The 18206-nt window shown below is 41.7% G+C and overlaps 1 protein-coding gene across 1 annotated transcript in view; it reads right to left on the minus strand.

Annotated features, from left to right (window-relative positions):
• The window catches only part of LOC311112185 (low-density lipoprotein receptor-related protein 1B-like), a 177102-nt gene that overhangs the window by 105418 nt on the left and 53478 nt on the right, over positions 1 to 18206 (minus strand). Inside the window, exons 3-14 of the mRNA XM_084155198.1 lie at positions 14034 to 14153; positions 13610 to 13738; positions 11771 to 12031; positions 11480 to 11642; positions 9710 to 9932; positions 7703 to 7889; positions 7085 to 7228; positions 6265 to 6501; positions 5271 to 5451; positions 3612 to 3831; positions 3234 to 3423; positions 178 to 300 (exon numbers count right to left, since the gene is read on the minus strand). Coding sequence (XP_084011324.1) covers positions 178 to 300; positions 3234 to 3423; positions 3612 to 3831; positions 5271 to 5451; positions 6265 to 6501; positions 7085 to 7228; positions 7703 to 7889; positions 9710 to 9932; positions 11480 to 11642; positions 11771 to 12031; positions 13610 to 13738; positions 14034 to 14153 — 2178 coding nt within the window. The remainder of the gene's footprint in view (positions 1 to 177; positions 301 to 3233; positions 3424 to 3611; positions 3832 to 5270; positions 5452 to 6264; positions 6502 to 7084; positions 7229 to 7702; positions 7890 to 9709; positions 9933 to 11479; positions 11643 to 11770; positions 12032 to 13609; positions 13739 to 14033; positions 14154 to 18206) is intronic.

Genomic DNA, 18206 nt, shown 5'->3' on the forward strand with positions numbered 1-18206 from the left:
AACGTTTATTTAATGTTATATGCTGGCATTGAAAATCAATACCGGCATATTGAGTTCGACATGACCATATCTTATCTGCTGTCATTATTACTATTGATTGCCTTGGTCATTGATGTGGAGTGCCAGGCTGAACAGGCCTTTTATGTTTGAGATAAGAGTGTATTTGACATTACTTACAGGAGCAGGTGAGGTTATTCTTGTCCAGGTACTGGTTGTCAGCGCAGGCACACACTCTACTATCGGGAATGGCCAGACACAGGCTACCGCAGCCACCATTGTTAACCCGACACGCATTGTCACCTAAAGATCAATTAGATAAACCAAAGTAGGCTAAATCAGATAATTCTTGGCAGCTGCAGCCTTTATAATGCAACATATTAGGAAGACAATAACATAACTCATAACTGTAATGCTAGCAGATACACTGCATTCGGAAAGTATTCAGACCCCTTGACTTTTTCCATATTTTGTTACGTTACAGCCTTATTCTAAAATGGATTAAATAAAAACAATTTCTCATTAAGCTACACACAATATCCCATAATGACAAAGCAAAAACAGGTTTTTAGAAATGTTTGCAAATTTATAATAAAATTAACAACAGAAATACCTTATTTACATTAGTATTTAGACCCTTTGCTATGAGACTCGAAATTGAGCTCAGGTGCATCCTGTTTCCATTGATCATCCTTGAGATGTTTCTACAACTTGATTGGAGTCCACCTGTGGTATTTTCAATTGATTGGACATGATTTGGAAAGGCACACACCTGTCTATATATGATCCCACAGTTGACAGTGCATGTCAGAGCAAAAACCAAGCCATGAGGTTGAAGGAATTGTCCGTAGAGCTCCGAGACAGGATTGTGTCGAGGCACAGATCTGGGGAAGGGTACCAAAACATTTCTGCAGCATTGAAGGTCCCCAAGAACACAGTGGCCCCCATCATTATTAAATTGAAGAAGTTTGGAACCACCAAGACTCTTCTTAGAGCTGGCTGCAAGGCCAAACTGAGCAATCGGGAGAAGGGTCTTGGTCATGGAGGTGACCAAGAAACCGATGGTCACTCTGACAGAGCTCCAGAGTTCATCTGTGGAGATGGGAGAACGTTCTGCAGCACTCAACCAATCAGGCCTTTATGGCAGAGTGGCCAGATGGAAGCCACTCCTCAGTAAAAGGCACATGACAGCGCGCTTGGAGTTTGCCAAAAGACACCTCTCAGACCATGAGAAACAAAATTCTCTGGTCTGATGAAACCAAGTTTGAACTCTTTGGCCTGAATGCCAAATGTCACGTCTGGAGGACACCTGGCACCATCCCTACGGTGAAGCATGGTGGTGACAGCATCATGCTGTGGGGATGTTTTTCAGCGGCAGGGACTGAGAGACTAGTCAGGATTGAGGGAAAGATGGAAAGAGCAAAGTACAGAGAGATCCTTGATGAAAACCTGCTACAGAGCGCTCAGGACCTCAGACTGGGGTGAAGGTTCACCTTTCAACAGGACAACGACCCTCAGTACACAGCTAAGACAATGCAGGAGTGGCTTTGGGACAAGTAGCCGTCCGCGACCGGGAGACCCATGGGGCGGCGCACAATTGGCCCAGCATCGTCAAGGGTAGGGGAGGGAATGGCCGGCGGGGATGTAGCTCAGTTGGTAGAGCATGGCGTTTGCAACGCCAGGGTTGTGGGTTCGATTCCCACGGGGGGTATGAAAAATAAAAAAAATAATGTATGCACATGTAACTGTAAGTCGCTCTGGATAAGAGCGTCTGCTAAATGATTAAAATGTAAATGTAAGTCTCTGAATGTCGTTGAGTGGCCCAGCCAGAGCCCGGAATTGAACCCGATCGAACATCTCTGGAGAGACCTGACAGAGCTTGAGAGGATCTGCAGAGAAGAATGGGAGAAACTCCCCAAATACAGATGTGACAAGCTTGTAGCGTCATACCCAAGAAGATTTGAGGCTGTAATCGCTGCCAAAGGTGCTTCAACAATGTACTGAGTAAAGGGTCTGAATACTTATGTAAATGTGATATTTCCGTTTTTTGTTTTTAATACATTTGCAAAAGTTACTACGAACCTGTTTTTGCTTTGTCATTATAGGGTATTGTGTATAGATTGATGAGGGAAAAAAATACAATTTAATCAATTTTAGAATAAGGCTGTAACGTAACAAAATGTGGAAAAAGTCAAAGGGTTTGAATACTTTCCGAATGCACTGTATATGATTCTAGTTACAATGACGCTATTATACCAAATACTTTATTCAAAACTTTCATAAAACGGCTTTATGTCTGTATTCCTATTCGCATGCCAGTCAGAGAGACTGTTTACATGACTCAGCCAAAGGCAGAATCATCCAAACCCCGCTGCTATTAAAAGTCTGAGCGACAACATCAACAGATGAAAACGGAACACTGTGTCTGACGGATCGTTTGGCGTCCTCCTTGAAGTAGATGAAACTTTATTTGGAGTGGAGGGATACGAAGAGCGGTAAAAAGGAGGGATGAAGTCTGAGGTGAAATAAGGCATATGAAGAAGTTGTGAAGGCTGAGGTAAGTGGCACCCAGCTGAGTTCAGCGTTCCTTTTGGGGTATTGAGAGACAGGACAGACAGGTGCTTCCCTGTGCCAACCAATGACTGTTATCATGACAACCCCAGTGCAGCTGAGTCTGAAAGCATGGCCTGGGGTAACTATAAGTAGCTGTTAAAGGATTAGAGTCGGTGTACATTTGAGGACATCCTCAGCTTAAAATTCTCATTGAGTCAATCATCTCTTTGTTTATGACTCGTCCTCCATGGCTATGAGGTTTGGCTGTTAGAGAAGGGTTGCACCAGACAGACTAAAATATGCCTGACCCCCTACTGTAAGGAGCCTGAGTGCCAGAGTTGTGGCATATAAAATATGCTAAAAGGGAAAAATCTAAAGAGAATCTTATGACTTATTAACTGTCATGCATTTCAAACCCCCTGGCTGGAGCAAAGCCCAAGTTTAGCACTTCAGCCATTTTCAGTGTTGTAATTTCATCGAAGGTCCCCTCAGTTCACCATCTCATCAGGTTTGATGAAAAAAACTGGTTTCACAGGGTTGAGAGACACAGGGATCCTGTACTGTACATAATGATTATTATATATCCACTAGTCTCTGATATATTTATATTCCAAAAAGTGAGCCAGTCTTGTATTTAAATAGTTTTGGTGCATGACAATGATATAGTGTGATCGTGTATTTACCTTGCTGCCTTTGAGCATCGTACACAGATAGCCCAAAAAGAGGGGGTTTCTCACTTCTCATTAGAGCAACCTGCCCTGACTGCAAGTCCAGTTGGAAAATAGAGGCGTTCATGTAATCGGTCCAGAAAACGGAATTCTGGTGCAGGGAAATTCCAAAGGGATGGTTTAATTCTTTGCCGTTATACACCACCTTTGGAAAAAAGAAACAAAGAACATGTTAGACAATAATTCACAGTTAAAAGCAACTTTTTTGATGGAGTCATGTATTTGCAACCATACAAATATTGAAAATAAATGTACATATTAAAATGTAACTAAACATATTTGTTGATGGTATAGTCTTAATCAGTAGAAAAGAACACTCACTCATTTACTAACCGTTCTGTGGGTGCCATCGAGGGAGATTTTCTCTATGTGGTCATAATAAGCATCGCACCAGTACATGTTACTGGCGCCATGGTCTAGAGTGAGTCCGTTAGGCCACAGTATGTCTGAAGTGACAAAGTCCTGCCGGTGGGATCCATCCATCCAGGCTTTCTCTATCCTGCCAACACTATCGTTCACCTCATCCTCCTCCCAGTCTGTCCAGTACATCCAGCTGAAAACCAGAAAAAATGAATTATCAATACGATGGTTTAGCATAGAGAGGTAGATCATTTAGCCCAAATATACACAGAGTATACAAAACATTATGAACACCTGCTCTTTCCATGACATAGGCATGTCCTCCCGAGTGGCGCAGTGGTCTAAGGCACTGCATCACAGTGCTAGCTGTGCCACTAGAGATCCTGGTTCGAATCCAGGCTCTGTCGTAGCCGGCCGCGACCGGGAGACCCATGGGGCGGTGTACAATTGGCCCAGCGTTGTCTAGGGGAGGGAATGGCCGGCAGGGATGTAGCTCAGTTGGTAGAGCATGGCGTTTGCAACGCCAGGGTTGTGGGTTCGATTCCAGTATGATAAATATAAAAAATTATAAAAATAATGTATGCTCACTAACTGTAAGTCGCTCTGGATAAGAGCGTCTGCTAAATGACGTAAATGTAATAGGCTGACCAGGTGAAAGCTATGATCCCTTATTGATGTCACTTGTTAAATCCACTTCAAATCAGTGTAGATGAAGGGCAGGAGACAAGTTAAAGAAGGATTTCTAAGCCTTGAGACATGGATTGTATATGTCTGCCATTCAGAGGGTGAATGTGCCTTTGAACGCGGTATGTTAGTAGGTGCCAGGCGCACCGGTTTGTGTCAAGAACTGCAACGCTGCTGGGTTTTTCACACTCAACAGTTTCCCATGTGTATCAAGAATCATCCAGCCAATTTGACACAACTGTGGGAAGCATTGGAGTCAACATGGACCAGCATCCCTGTGGAACGCTTTCTACACCTTGTAGAGTCCATGCCCAGACGAATTGAGGCTGTTCTGAGGGCAAAAAGGTAGGGAGGGGGGGGGGTGTAACTCAAACCTGTTTGGTATACTGTATATTTTTTAAGACATGATACCAAATGTGTGAAAATCAAATCAAATCAAATCACTCTTAAGTTCACGAAAAGCAGCAGACACTCTAGGCTGCTCTGACACTGTTAAGCCTGTTATACCAGAGAGCAACACACTACTTAAATTTTTTGCCAGAGCAGCAATTCACAGCATTTCAGTCTCCATCTCACCTCTAAGCTCATTCTTATAATGAACTAACCGAAAAGTGTCCAACCTCAGCTCCTTTCCTCAGATGGAGATGTAGGCCGCGATTAAATCCAATCGCGCTTTGTCGGCTATGCACATTTTAAAGGCAATGTTTCAGCATTTGTGGAGACCGCATTCAGGTAAACACTGCATATGTCGTCTCAAGTGAAAATTACCTTTAAATGTCAAGCGTGCTAAAATGTGGATACTGATATGATTGATTCCCGGCCAGAGTCAATTTACTCAAAACAGTACCAAAATTGGGTCCTAACATCTTATGTCCAAACCAATATCTACTGAAACGTCACTACATGAGGAGGCCTTATCAGGGTGTCAACTGTAAAATACATTTTCACCTGTGCAGAGGGTCCACCACGATCGCTCTGGGGTGAGACATATCTCCCTCTAACAGAGTTCTCCTGGTTTGTGCAGCTTTCTCCAATCTGGCAACGCTGATTGTTTTCCTGTAGCCGTCATTTGTCCAGTACAAGTTGTTCCCTATCCAGTCCACTGAGATCCCCTCTACGTTATCAAGGTCTAGGTCAGGATGTGAGGGGGGAAAAAAAGAGAATTAAATGCATACAGTACCCTGCTGTTATCCTCTACTTGATTATCCCTGCAGGAGCGTAATCTATCACTGTCTCCAGATCGTCGTTAACGGAATCGAAACCCCAAAGCATTGTTCTAGAATCTACTGTAGCAGATATATTAATCATACACAACACAACAGCCATGCAAAATAATGCTGCTTACACAGAACGCTTTTGGGTATTAGAGATTGACCTAATTCGGGGACACAACTTTAAGACCTTTCAAAGTATGAATAACCTATGATTCATTTGTGTACAGAGGTGTACAGGTACATGCAAGGTATGTAAAGAAGACGTAGGACTCCTATCCTCACATAATCTCAGAACTAAAATCTTGCGTAACTGCGTCAGATGTTCGATTATGTTCTGGGGGAGATGTATGAGGAAATATACTAACAAGACTAAGTTTCCACCCCCTCTAAATGAAAACTCTCAACCAAAGCATGGGCCAAATGTACCCTACCCTTCCGAAATTTGAAAGATGCGAACACCTGTGAAATTGTGATTTGTCCAAAATATCTGCGCACCGGAACAGAGTTCCTCGTTAGTCGTCGCATCTCACAGTCTGTTGACGGATGCTATGATACAATCCTATGTTACCTGCGTCTGTCCACATTAGTTTAATCCTCACATAACTTGGTTGGCATGATTCTCAATTCATTAACTTAAAGGTGCTATTTTTTGTCAACATCTGGAATATCTCATCTAAAGGTTACTTGAAGTTTTTACCTAACAACCAGAACCATCTGAATGCACTGACCATCTTTGAGGATCGTTTTTCGATTGGTCCCATCCAGTCTTTGTCGGCCAATCAGAAAGCTGGTTGTGTCGGCAAAGTATATGTGGCTGGTCTCTGCATGGAAGCCGATCGCCCGTGGGTTTACAAGATTGTCAATCTGTACCATGTGCTCAGCCTCCGATTTGCTATTCAGGTCCAGGCCTCGGATGACACCAGGTCTCCCTCGTCCGTAGAACAGGAATACCTCATTCACAGGCTCTGCAGAGGGAGGTTATAATGCATTATGAAGAGGGTGCTCATAGGAAGTGTTATGGAGATGACATAAATAAACCATCAGCTACTAATCTTCTTTACCCTGAACACTGCCAGTGTGTAATTAAATTGACATGATTAGCTTTTCTTCCATCCAACACAGGAAATTAAACCATTTGACAAAACATATCCTATCTAAGACGAGGAGAATAAGCTAATTCCAATTACCTAAATTAAAGCAAGAATTAGTTATGCTGATTAGACCTTGTCAAATCAATCAATCAATCCCATTCTCCAAAACGAGTCTGTGCCAAAGCAATACTTGAGACAAAGTTAACGGGAAGCATTGAAGCTAACCAAAACTAAGACGAATTTGGCTTTTTACAAGTCATTAGTAACATGCAGAGAATGAGATGTTGTTTGGGTTGACTAGATGTGATGTTCAGTAGACCTGACAGAGGAACGCACTAGAACAAAGTTGCAGGCATTTGGTTTGTGGGGCACTGTCACTAATTTTAGAAGTTACTTTGCCCCTGACTGACACTATGACTGTCAAGACATGACATAATATGTCCTAATATGAACTTACTCTTGCAGGATTTGCTGTCACTTCTCAGTACAAAGCCTGTTCGACAGCGACAGGATCTGGATTTGTAACTTCCACTGAGCAGACACATGTGCGAGCATCCTCCTTTTCTTCCAGACGGATCGGGATCACACGCATGAGTCCTGACTGCAGAGAGAGATAGGACATGAGGGTGAATACCACACACGACACACACACACACGCACACACACACACGCACAAACACAGTCTTGCGCATCTAACCTTGTGGGGACATACAATTCAGTCCCATCCAAAATCCTATTTTCCCTAACCCGTACCTTTACCCTAACCTTAACCCAAAAACCTAACCTTAACCCTAACCCTATCTCCTAACCCTAACCCTAATTCTAACCCTAACACTAACCTTAATCCTAAACCCCCTAGAAATAGCATTTTACCTTGTGGGGACCAACAAAATGTCCCCAGTTGGTCAACATTTTCTTGGTTTACTATTCTTGTGGGGACTTCTGGTCCCCACAAGTATAGTTAAACATGTCCATACACACACACACACACACACACACACACACACACACACACACACACACACACACACAGCTATCTTCTAAACATGCAAGAAACACTATATTTGCTTTTTACCTGTTGGTTGGGTGAGTTTTTGGTAAACACGTATTCCCACAGAATTCTCAACCGTGGTTACAATTTGAACGTCTGTGACGTTAAATCGATTTATCTGTAAAATGTCCGCTTTTGTTCCTTTAGAGGGCTCGGTGCGAGTTGCAAACAAATAATCTTCAAAGAGTGATAATCCGTGGAGGTGCTCCAACTGGAAGACAAAGAGAGCAGTAGTGACAAGAGGAAGGAGGAGCACAGTTCTATAGAGCAACGATAGGCTATTTTTATGTTTCATTCATCTCATCTTAATCCCCAGGTAAACACATTTGCCCCCAGCTAGCACATAACGTTTCTTAGTGCTTGGTGAGAGCGTGGTTGTCCTATGGTTAATTTACATACAATATTCCAACCACAGGAGGTTGGTGGCACCTTAATTGGGGAAGACGGGCTCGTGGTAATGGCTAGAGCAGAATGAGTGGAATGGTATCAAATACTGTTCCATGTGTTTGATGCTATTCCATTTACTCCATTCCAGCCATTATTATGAGCCGTCCTCCCCTCAGCAGCCTCCACTGATTCCAACAACATTCTTGAAATGGTGCAGGATACCCAGCTAGCACATAACGTTCTGAGAACCATATGTTTCTTAGGTGGGAATTTCTGTACATCAGCATACATTTCCTCATAGTTCTATTTAAAGTAATGTTCTCAAATTGTTCAGAGAATGTGAACAAACAATGTTTTTCTGTGGGAATTTCAATACTTCAGCATAACGTTTTCTACAGGTTTCCTCATGGTTCTATTTAAAGTAATGTTCTCAGAACATTAAGAAAACTTTCCATAAAAACCACAAGAAAACATTAGTAACGTTCAAAGAACGTTCTGAGAATGTTATTTAACATATACATTCCGTTCTCAGCGTCAACAAAACTCTCTATCCTCTATCTTGTTAAGTGTGTTCAAGTGTGTAATTGGCCACACCTGATCTTAATGAGTGCTTGTTTCCTTTGAAATGGGGTCTGTTTGAATAGACTAAAATGAACAGCTTCGTATGAGTTAAAAAAACATGGCATGCTAGCTCCATCCTGCTCGCACAGTGGAATAATTCCATGGATAGAGAACAGAAGATCATAGGTTTGAATGTCACTGATGCCGTGCCACAATAAAAAATAAATGTTTTTGTATGATTAATGCCTAAGCAAATACATTTCCATGTGTCCTATCTGTGCTTGGAGTTCAAAACAGTTAACCCAAACTAAGCTAGCAGTGTTATTAAAAGTATTTTTGAAACATGTTCTCAGAACGTTATTTAATAACCTTCAAATAACCTATAATTTACGTTCTCAAAACGTTAATAAAACCTCCCAGGAAAACTTTTAGGGAACCATAGTAAAATGTTCTCAGAACCTTTCTGCAACCTAAAAATGTACGTTCCCAGAAGAGGCACAATTTTCACTTATGGCTTCGTTCCCAGAACCAATGGGAAACCAAAAATGTCTGTTCCCACAACTTCCAAGGAACCAAATGTGCTAGCTGGGCCTGCTCTTCCGCTCCATTCTAATCCATTGGAAAATGCTGTGGCTAGGGGATACAGCAGCAGTATCAGGAATGTACAGTACCATTGGATGCGTCTTTCTCAACCCTATTCCCTCTGTAGTGCACCCCTTTTGACCAGAATAGGATGCCATTTGGGATGTAACCATTGTCTCTACGTAAGCGTTCTAGCACACACAGCTAGATGGCTTCTTCACTTCAAACCCCTGGCAGGTATCCAGGGTCAGCACTACATAGTGAACAATCCCAAGAGGGAGGGTGAGAGAAAGTCCACACTCAGCAGAGTATCCACTCCACTCCTTAACAAAAGCGTAGTTCATTTGGACTATCTTATTGAACCCTCACAAAGTACCACTAAAGTGAGACCAACTGGCATGCCCTTTGATAAAATAGTATATGGTTTCTCTGAAACAAAGAATTATTGAACATTGGAAATGGGAAGATCATAGGAGAACAACTGTCACACGCTGTACTTACAGAGCTTTCATGGATAACAGTGTGCCGGTTGCTCCCATTGTAATCCACCACATCGATATAGTCCAGGCCAGCATCTGCCCAGTAGACCAGCTTTCTAACCAGGTCTAGAGTAACAGCTGTGGGCTTCTCTATTCTGTTCTCCACTATCCTGGTTCTGTTGGTGCCGTCCATATTGCACTGTTCCAACTTGGCCGTACCCCCCAAATCCGTAAAGAACATTTTCCTGAAAAGCAAGTTGAATCCCCAGTGTCTAAAACAGTTTTTACAGAATCAAACCACAATTGAGAATCAATGTACAGTAGGCCTACATTTTTGACTACAGATGGAAATTAGCTTTGTTGCTAGCTCCGATACTTCAACATTGTTGAACCTGAAACATTGAGTAATGTGCACTGTCCCATAAACAGTAGGGAAAAGGTGTTGTGGAGAAATCAACTGTGGAATCACAATAGAAGCTGTCCCTCCTTGTGATTCTTATTTCACACGCCAGTCACCTACAGAATTTGTCACATGCAATGTTGTGCTGCAAATTAGTGGTTTTCGTTCAACTATATTTGAAAGCTCATTCGAACAGTTAAGTAGTGTTTTGTAATTAAAGAAATCAATACCACCAATCAGAAAGCTATTCTAGATGCAGTCAACCAAATGCACCATGCCAATGACTTATTTCAGCATCAAGGCTCTTTTCAACATTGAGCTTCAGAACAGAAGTATGTCTGCATGCAGAGTTTACCTTCACCCTTCACTTGTTTTTGATAAGATCCAGTATGATTAATCTATTAAAAATGTATCAACCCTAAAATTACTAATTTGAAACATTTGATTGGTCTATGCAAAACAAATGTATCAGATCAAATCAGACTGAGACAATACCTCTATTCGCTTTTCATTAATTTCTACAATCCAACTCCATTTTAGCACAGCACTATAACACTTAACTACTGTAAGTGAAACCCATTTAAAATACATTAAATCCTTAGATAGTACTCGTCTAAATTCCCTTTGTCAGATGTCATCTGACAGATATCATGGGAGTAGAAGGGAGTCATTTTCTCCCGAAGGAGAACTAATGTCTTGCAGATGATATCGCATCAATAATTCAACACATTGCTCCTGGAATATTACCCATCTCACTTTGATGTTGTGAAAGCAGCTTTGTTGCGTGTGAGTGCAGTGAGTGGCTCAGGAGGATAACACATTCTCCTAACAGCAACTGACTGCTAAGGTGTAGGAGCCACTTAAATCCAAGTCAGGAATATCACGGGTTTGGAAGTCTACGCCTTAAAATAGACTGTCTCAAACAGCATCATATTCCCTATACAGTGCACCATTTTTTACTAAGGCCCATAGGGCTCTAGTCAAAAGTAGTGCACTATATACTGTAGAGAATAGAGTGCCAGTTGGGACGCACACAAAGTTTCTTTATCAGCTGGAGGTGGCACTCAGTTTTGACAACTGGTACAGCGCTGCATCACATACGAATACAGGTCTGCTAAAATTGAGTTGTCAAATGTTGTGAGCAGAGTCAGTTTGATTTAAAGTAAAAAAAAAAAAAAAAAAAAAGACATTCTGTAGAATATGAAAGTAAATATAGTGGTGTCTGTTGCTGCTTTTAGAAAATGAAAATATATCATCTGGTTCCACTACAATGAACCTTAAATCAAACAAAAAAAGAGTGTTGGTACCAGTACAGCAGCTGATGGCAAGCTGAGGCATATTTAAAGACTGAAAAACCTTGCACAAAAGACATTTCTCAATTTCTCAACTTACCCCATCAATGAATCCAGAGCAATTCCGCCAGGGTTTTGAAGATCGAGATCGACTATTGTGACACATGTGTCGTCTTGTTCATTGCAGACATATATTCTTTCACTTACTCTATCCACAAAGTAAATGTTTCTTGTGAGCCAGTCTATGGCAAAATGTTCCACATCTACAACCAAAATAACAAAAAAGCACATAATAACAAAGACATTGTGACAAGAGCAAACATATTTGTTGGGGCAGCAACATCCAAACCCTTATGAGAAATATTTCTACATAATTTAGAATGAAACTTACTCTCTAGATTCTCTCCTATCCTTACTCTTCGCATCTGTGAAAACTCTTTTAACTTTGTCATGGTGGCACACCAAAGCTGACCGTTGGAGTTTGTAGAGGAGATCCAACATAATGATTCCTCCTTGTAATAGAAATCCAATGTGTGAATCGTCTGATTAGTATCCAATGGCTTTAGGTTGGGTAGAGAAGACCCATTGAGGTGTGTCACTGTGATATGTTCTGTACTTGCAATCAGCAACACAGGTGGTCTGTCCCCAGGATCTGAGAAAGAGAGAGACTGAAATTAGTATCCATACATAAACTATTAAAGGATACTTATAATAAGTACTTGCTTGCTGCTAATGACCCATCAGGTAAAAATTAATTTGTTTCCAAAAATCTCTGATTAATTCTCTATAACAAGTTGTTATAGACAAGCTTTTACACATGTCTATGTAGCTTCGGCCATTACTGTGCAAGCAGCATGTTAAAATGCTAGCATTCCACTATTCAGCTAGTTTGGGACGTTGAATTTACTGCCGCTTTCACAATTACTGCTAATGTCCAGTCACTGTTTAGGTTCCATTGTTTATGGACTATTTCAAAAGGGATAGCCCACTACTGTAGATCCAGCAGGAAAGCAAACAAAGGATTGTCACCGGGTGTTTTACAACTGTTATTGACCTGGGAGACATACAGTATGGGAAATGTAAGGAGGTGTGTGTGTGTGTGTGTGTGTGTGTGTGTGTGTGTGTGTGTGTGTGTGTGTGTGTGTGTGTGTTTGTGTGTGTGTGAGTGAGTGTGCATGGCCTGGACTTCTATTCACCCATGAAGAGTGTGATTTACCACTCTAAGGAAAGTTTAGCTCACACGGTACTTGAGTAATGGAAGTAATGCAAGTCATAAATCAGGGTTCCCTCTCTTGTTAAATCCTTTCCTTCAAAGATTATGTCTTAAAGGGATGCTTTAGGATTTTGTCAATGAAGCCCTTTATCTTCTTCCCCAGAGTCAGATTAACTCGTGGATACCATTTTTATGCCTCTGTGTGCAGTTTGAAGTAAGTTACTAACTAATGTTAACACAATTACAAACTAGTGTTAGCGCAATGACTGGAAGTCTATTGTAACTGCTAGCATGCTATCAGATGCCACAGACGTCCATACGTTCATACTGAATTCTTGAGACATAAAAATGGTATCCATGAGTTCATCTGACTCTGGGGAAGTAGATCACGGGTTTCATTGTCAAAATCCTGAAGTATCCCTTTAACAACCCTCTTGTATTTTCTGCAACAATTGTAAAGTTACCTGGTTGAATCATCACATTATGTTGGCCCTAAAGGGCAAAGTACCACAGAACAGCAAAGACATGTAGACATTAAATAGCTCAGGCCATGTTACAGGTCGGCTATACTTAAAACTTAAATTCATATTCATATATAGTTCCCGCTCAGCCCAGTCAAAACTGTTCGCTGCTCTGGCACCCCAATGGTGGAACAAGCTCCCTCACGACGCCAGGACAGCGGAGTCACTCACCACCTTCCGGAGACATGTGAAACCCCACCTCTTTAAGGAATACCTGGGATAGGATAAAGTAATCCTTCTACCCCCCCCTTACCCCCCCCCCCCCCAAAAAAAAACATTGTAAAGTGGTTATCCCACTGGCTATAAGGTGAATGCACCTAATTTGTAAGTCGCTCTGGATAAGATCGTCTGCTAAATGACGTAAATGTAAAATGTAATATTGATTAGACGGAAACCCTTCATAGATGGAAACCCTTGGTACAACACATTCTAGAGATGAAATCTCTGCATCAAAGACATGCTGCATATTAAAGCCATGATACATCCTTTATCTTACCGGTCTTGGCTTTGCAGGACCTTCTGTTGGGTTGTAGGATGTATCCATCTGTGCAGCTACATCTATATGATCCATAGGTGTTCATACAGGTCTGGCTACATGTATCATATACTGTGCAGTCGTCGTGATCTACAGTGAGGGGTGCAAGAAGTTGTTCCAAACTAAGTGCAGTTCAAACATGACCTAAATACATAAACCTAGTTTAATGTGGCCCCAAAAAAACACCTTAAAAGTGCCACCTTCACACATACAGTGTACAATATATGTGCGTCCATGTAGCAGCTATTCCAGAATGATCCAAATATTACTTACTGTGTTGTCGAACTTAATAGAGCTACCATTCTTTTTTTGTCATCAGTTTGTCAATATCTGCCACCCATCCCTTTGATGTAGATGAATAGCCTTGTTGGCTGTCAGTCCTTACCTCTGCAGGCTCGACCATCCTGCTCCACCTCGAAGCCGTCTGCACAGAAGCAGAACGTCACGTTTCTCATAATGACGCAGCCATACTGACAAAACAAATCTTGGCACTTTGGCTGGAGTTCTGGAAGGTAAAGTAAAAAACCCATGAACGTACATTGCATGTTGTAAAAAAAGATACCCTTTTTGTGGTGAATAGGTGGTTGACATTGCCATAGAAATGGTAATAACAGGTGTTATGTCATGTTAATGGTAGCATACATCACTAATGTCTCCTTTTCTTTCTTACTGCAGAAGCGGAAGAGGTGTGAAAGATTTGAACGCCCCAAATGAGGTCATAGAACACCATTTTAAATAAATTACTCCCATCTCTTTGTTAGCTGTTTGTCATTTGGTGTGCATGATTTACTTCACAGCGATTTCAGAAAGTTAATTGCTGTTTAAAAGCTGCTTATGTTGATACATTTCTCCGAATTAGACGCCAACTCAAGGTTGCTGTCAACAGGAAAGCAGTTAAGTAGAAATGTAAGGTCCATTGTATGAAATTCATCACTTCCTCCAACAGCAATAACTGCTCATAATCACATGCATCAGTCAGAGAGCTGTCCAAGGCTGCGTCTCGGAAGGCACCCTATACCCAATTCCCTATATACTGTATTGCACTACTTTTGACCAGAGCCCTGGTCAAAAGTAGTACACTATATAGGGAATAGGGTGTCATTTGGGATACACAAAAGGCTTCCTGCTGTTCTGTCAGCGTCTCTCTACACCTACCTTGTATTTATTGATTCACAAATTGGATGAAGAATTTCAGTGATTTATATGTGATTTTTATGCTTGCACAACATGCGCAACACTGCCACAAATTGCAGGGCGGCAGGTAGCTTAGTGGTTAAGAGCGTTGTGCCAGTAACCGAAAGGTCGCTGGTTCTAATCCCCGAGCCGACTAGGTGAAAAATCTGTCGATGTGCCCTTGAGCAAGGCACTTAACCCTAATTGCTCCTGTAAGTTGCTCTGGATAAGAGCATCTGCTAAATGACCAATTATTATGCCCAAAATATAATTCAAAAATGTTTATTTCCTCATAAACGTGTCAGTGGGTAACCTTGGGAGTGTGAAGCAGAGTTCTATCTATTTATGTAGAGCAGGCTAGAACGCTAGAGCCATCACACACAGCATTTATAAATCAATTACAGTCAGTGAACTTCACTTTAAGTTACATGCATTCACTTTGATACAAGTCTAGCTTTTAAACACACTCTTTTCTGTACTGAAACACTTCCAGGCCAGCTCCATCCCATCTCCCACTGATTAAAAACAGCCTCATCATTCTCCCATAATGCCTCACCAGGACACCACCACTAGGGAGTCGACCAGAACTCATAACAACTTTTCCTTATGCAAAAAGTAATATGGCTGTTCTGGTGGTGTTTGAGTAATATGGCTGTCCCCCAATTCCCATTGTCTGTACTCCCCACAGAGATGGTGATGGTCCCCCACATGGGTGGACATGGATGTGGCTCAGGGCTCCACTGCTGTGAGGAATTGTATGGGGGCTTGTGGAGACTGGGGAGCTTTTGCTCAGAGTGTTGTTGTAAAGGTACAGTAGATCATAGTGACCCCCTCCTGGTGGTGAGATGGATCACCTCAGCGGGCCAGTGTCCCAGACCTCAGCCCCACAGCAGCCCCATCAACCCCAGGCAGACCCGACAGCTCTATATCTTGTTTACTGATTCCCATAGCAAACACCTGTGTCTGGTCCTGTGTCTGGTCTCTGGTTAGTGGGGCACGACGGTGGTGGAATCACCTTGAGGATTCACTGTGTGAGTTATGTGGCTGTAAATTTACCACAGCGCCATGGCAGCGGAGCGCAGGGGAGGCTCACATACTGTCAGGTGTCTTGTTTAATGGCCTGTTTCACAGCCAAACTACATTATCAGGAATCAGAGAGGCAAAAATAATGCCTAGTGTTACTTGGCTTTTAACTATATTTTCACTTAAGCTTAATTTCTCAACTTCTTCCAGAACATAATCTGTAAATCTAAACTTGTCCAGATTTTTTGTATATGTTGGTTAGAGCGCCAACACACCGCAACTATCATTCCCAGTGCATTGTAATTGTAACCGGTGTGAAATGGCTAGCTAGTTAGCGGTGCGTGCTAGTAATAATAATAATAAGCCATTTAGCAGACGGTTTTAACCAAAGCGACTTACAGTCATGTGTGCATAAATTTTTACGTATTGGTGGTCCCGGGGATCGAACCCACTACCCTGGCATTACAAGTGCCATGCTCTACCAATTGAGCTACAGAGGACCACAATCTGTGATTTCACTCGTTCCGAGACCTGGAAGTAGTTGTTTCCCTTGCTCTGCAAGGGCTGCGGCTATTGTGGAGCGTTGGGTAACGATGCTTCGAGGGTGACTGTTTTCGTGTGTGCAGAGGATCCCTGGTTCAAGCCCAGGTAGGGGCGAGGTGAGGGACGGAAGCAACACTGTTACATAATGTCTCATGTTTCCTTGGAAAAGTGCATTGCATCTCTTCCACTTTGCCTCTCATTGAGAGTGCATGGCTGTACTCTTGAATAAACCCTCTTAACTCACTCACTGATCTCTTATGATTAGTTGCTAATGTCCCATCTGCTATTGTTATCCTCAGACCATAAATAAGCTACTCATGCCAACAGAAACGACCCAAGATGAGGAGCTGAGTGGAGCTAATGCACTTTTGTATCCAATCACAGATAAATCACAGTGTTTGTACAGTATGCTCTTTTTAGAGACTACGTAGGGCCCATAGACTTAAGGAGCAACTTAAACACAATGCATCTCCATCCCTTTACAGAAGTCACAATTAGGCCTATTGGACCATTATTCACATCATAGCAGATAATTGGTCAATCTGGATGTATTCGCTATAATGTCTTCTGCTCTAACGATACAGCATAAAGCATCTTGTCATCTTTCTTCTATTTGTCATGCATTAACAAGATAGATGTAGTTATTTTCCTTCGGCTCACTTCTCTACACGACAGGATCCATTAAGTGCTCTGTCTGTAGCCTCACTGACTCTTTAAAATTGGTAGTTTATTCTGTCTTTTTATAAAATGGCAGTTTATTCTGTCTTTGTACATTCCTATTCTTAACTCTATTCTGTGAATGCAGTATTTATTCAACTGCTTTGTATTCATCAGGGGAGAAACCGGGTGAGAAAACAGGGAAAAGTGAGCAGAGCAGAATACTGTAGTTGATTATTTCCACTGGGAGACGAAAGAGTTCACAGCGAGGCTTTTTATAAATCCCTTTTCTGCAACACCTGCAATATTCTTTTGTTGTGTTTTAAGTGTTTCACAGAACAAGTAAAACATATGGCAGCATTCAAGGTTAAGTTGTAAAACGTTGTATACTTTGTAGGCTTTGTACAATAGCCATAACTGTTTATGAAACATTTATCATAGTTTCCTGCAATTATTGCATCATTCTGCTTAACAAAGTCAGTGTGAGATCTCGCTAAAGACATTTCCTTGAAAGAAGTAGCCTAGTCCTAGCTAAAAATAGTCCTCAGTATCATGAATATGGTAATGTGATTGCAGTGTTATAGCACATGATGAATCATTCAAATGATCAAAGACGCCGTTCAGGTTTGAAGAACAGTCTTTTACACTAAGGTTGATTGAGGACTCTTTAGCCTTGTTCAAATCAGTTTTGTTTTTCAAATCAGTTTTGGAATACTGACTGTGCAAACAGCAAGTTACAAGTGACCAAATCGGATTTGTGTGTGTTCAGACAGCAGTCAATTGCTGACTTGACTATGCTAGTTGTCATAGTTACTAGGGGTGTGTGCACAGTGGTGTAGGCTGATTGGCGGTGGAGCTTGTGCTTCCTATCACTCAGAAGTTATGTAGCAAGCTAAGGTGACAACAATGACTGCCATGGATCAGTTACTCTAAATGTTCAACATCATAGTGTAAGAACACTTTTAAAGCCTGAAAGGATAAAATGATCCAACAAAGTCCTTTTTGGCTAGCCACAGCAGTCAACCAGCTAGCTAGGTAGCTGTTTAGCTTTCTAGCACATTCACAAATGTGTTAGTAACCAATAAACAAGCTAGTTAGCTACCACATGTTCTTGTCAAACTGTCAACAGAGTAGCTAGCAAGCAACAAGATATGCCAAATAA

This window comes from Coregonus lavaretus, assembly GCF_964263955.1.
Source record: "Coregonus lavaretus genome assembly, chromosome: 38".
Lineage (NCBI taxonomy): Eukaryota > Metazoa > Chordata > Actinopteri > Salmoniformes > Salmonidae > Coregonus > Coregonus lavaretus.